General features: G+C 38.4%; 1 protein-coding gene across 1 annotated transcript; it reads left to right on the top strand.

The window, feature by feature from the left end:
- Window positions 1–1176: 1176 nt before the first annotated feature.
- Window positions 1177–2211, top strand: TPHA0P01860 (DUF5341 domain-containing protein; the record flags this gene model as incomplete). Its single annotated transcript, XM_003688729.1, has 1 exon — window positions 1177–2211. One exon carries the CDS (start codon window positions 1177–1179, stop codon window positions 2209–2211), a length of 1035 nt encoding a protein of 344 aa, XP_003688777.1.
- Window positions 2212–2744: the final 533 nt, after the last annotated feature.

The following is a 2744-nucleotide window of genomic DNA, read 5'->3' as shown; positions in this document are numbered from 1 at the left end:
CCTACCCACCTATACCTACACCACTACCCCACTATCTACACCCATACCCCCACCTACTATCCTAACACCCATACCCCCACTCTGCATAGTAATACACTGTCTTGAACCCTTCCACTACCGTGTCAACTAAGCCTTCAAGTATCGCATTGTATTGGCCACTGCCCAAAACAGTGCTGTTACCAATTATAAATACTGGCGCTAACTGTCGCCAACCTAAGCAGTAAAAAATAGATCATATAAAGGGAGTTGTCATCTCTCTGTATCTAGGAAGGGACATAATTTTTATAATAAGTTATACAACCTCCTTCCTACTAATAAGATGTCATCATTTAATTATCCATGTCTCGATTGATCAATTTGGCATCGCAAGCCCCTCTTTATCAAGGTGTGAACAATGTCAATTGATGCAACAACATTAGATTGGAACTCTAGAAACTCGGAACTCTGTTTAGTTTCGAAACTGGGGACTGCACGAACTCGTGGGCAACTGCGCAGACGTAGACAACTTCTCTGACAAATTCCGTTTCAGATTTTTTGCAGCCATTATCCGTTTAGAGGGCGGACGGTCGCATGTGGAATCCAGTGAGATCACCGCGCGGGAAGTGGAATGCTTATTTTCGATTGCCCTCCGGTTCGGACTGCTATCAACAGAGAATTGTGCGCAGGTTTGCCGCCAAGTTCGAGTTTCGCGAGCCGGCAGGAGGAGAACAGAGTGTAAAAGAAATGACGAGGAAACCTCTCGCGCCCGTATCTTAGAGCTGTGTACTGTAGACTCTGAATGGCCTGCACAACATCAACAACTATATTCTCAATTAGTGCAGCCAATTATGCGGCTACAGGGATTGTGGTCATTGGCATGCCTCTTATTACCGCTTTTTGGCAGCAGGGCCACCTAAATAAACCAATTATATACGTAAGCTCATGATGCTACAGTTCTGGGTGTCACTAACGTTCAGATATACCATTAACCGCAATCATTTTACTCATGTTTCGAGTTCAATACATATATAAACAGTAAACTAGGAATATATTCTGAATTTAAGCATGTTCCAAAATTGTAGACTTAATCCGCAAGCGGAAGCTTGAGTATTTTTGTATAAAGAAACCTGACTGTTGGATAGAAAAAATGAGTACAATTGAAGAAAAAATAGTATTCAATCAGATATTGGGTATAGTATGAACTGGTCATTTATTAGAACCAAACTTTCTTCGAAATATATTAGACTTAGCATTCTAGCAGGATTTATTATAATCTTAACGATATTTCTAGCAAATCCTAATGTTAAGCTATTTATTAAGGGTAGTGCAGTCAGCTCACCGGCTGTTATTTTAAGTAATCCTCAGAAATTATTAAAAAGATCAAGATGGGACTGGGTCACTTATAGTGCTGTCTTTGGTTGCGTGATTGCAGCTGGGACTACAATTCGTCCAGATCTTGTTGCCTCAGTTTGTCTGCTTTTCACCGGTGGAGTATGCGCACCTGTAGCAGGATTAATAGTGAGTGTAGTCACTGTGGGAGTCGCAGCTTATGCAGCATCTAAAGCTGCAGGATCAGCTACTAAAAGAGGGGGATCATTTGTAAAGGCACTTATGGGCCAAACACTTTTGTTTGATCCATGGCTTCACCAAAATGGCACCATAGAATTAGGAGGGGAGGCAGGAACATTAGTATTCCATCATAAAGTTCAAGTTACTTCTGATTCAAAGAAAAGGTACCGAACAACCAGTGGCAATGGTGTAGTATTTTCATCTAATTTAGGAAATCACATAGCACTCTCTTATATTCATTCGCCGGAAGAGCTCTCAAACTTAATTGTCAGTGCACAGCCTGGTGTACCGAACTATAATAACTACACTTATGCGAAGAGAGATGGATACCCTACCGATGGGTTTGAAGTCAGTTGGTTATCATATAATTATGACAATGGGAATTCTGATTTATGTTCTGTTTGGGAAAATAATGAGCCAACCGATGAGGGTTTATCATATTTTGAAGGTCAAGTACAAAATTGGATTGCTGCTAACAGGGATTGGAAATATTGCTTTGCTGCAGTTGATGCGAAAGCAGGTGAAGTAATAAATTATGATGATATTTCTGGCGTTGGTTCGGGCACAGGGAATGCTTTACATGGTGAAATTTACTTCAACACCTATGGAGGTATCGATGGTTTTTGTAATGATAATCATGATGGTGCTCAAGGCGATCGATAATTTTGGAGCTATGGGATTTCTCCCCCGTAAACACTTGAAATGTTGACATATTGAACAGTCCTATTCCTCAACACTCTTTGAGGTTGAAATTAGATATTTAATTTATATTATTTTTGATATTTTTATTACATGATTATATTTATTATAGAAAAATATAAATAGAACTATTTGTTGAGATAGTAATTGGGCGTACTGGGAAGACATACTACTATTAGTGTTGTTGTAATAGTACTTTGTACAATTAGTCGCGTTGTAATTGCTTCTCTTTTCTAGATATATAATTTATACAAAATTACATTTAGACTAAACATAGATATATAAAATATGAAATCATGTCCTATTTATATGGTTTCATTAATTCCATGTCTGTGAGTACAATACCTGTCTTCAACTAGCTAAGCATGAAGAACCATATTTATCTCGGACTATATCCGCTTACGACTCATGCTTCATGTTGAAATCTGAATTTGACTATTACTCATATGTAACAGATCTTAATTCCTGCATAATAACTAGTTATTATATTTACAGTT

This window comes from Tetrapisispora phaffii, chromosome 16 (assembly GCF_000236905.1).
Source record: "Tetrapisispora phaffii CBS 4417 chromosome 16, complete genome".
In the NCBI taxonomy this organism is placed as follows: Eukaryota; Fungi; Ascomycota; class Saccharomycetes; order Saccharomycetales; family Saccharomycetaceae; genus Tetrapisispora; species Tetrapisispora phaffii.
The sequence above is the reverse complement of the archived record's forward strand: the minus strand, read 5'-3'. Positions and strand labels throughout refer to the sequence as shown.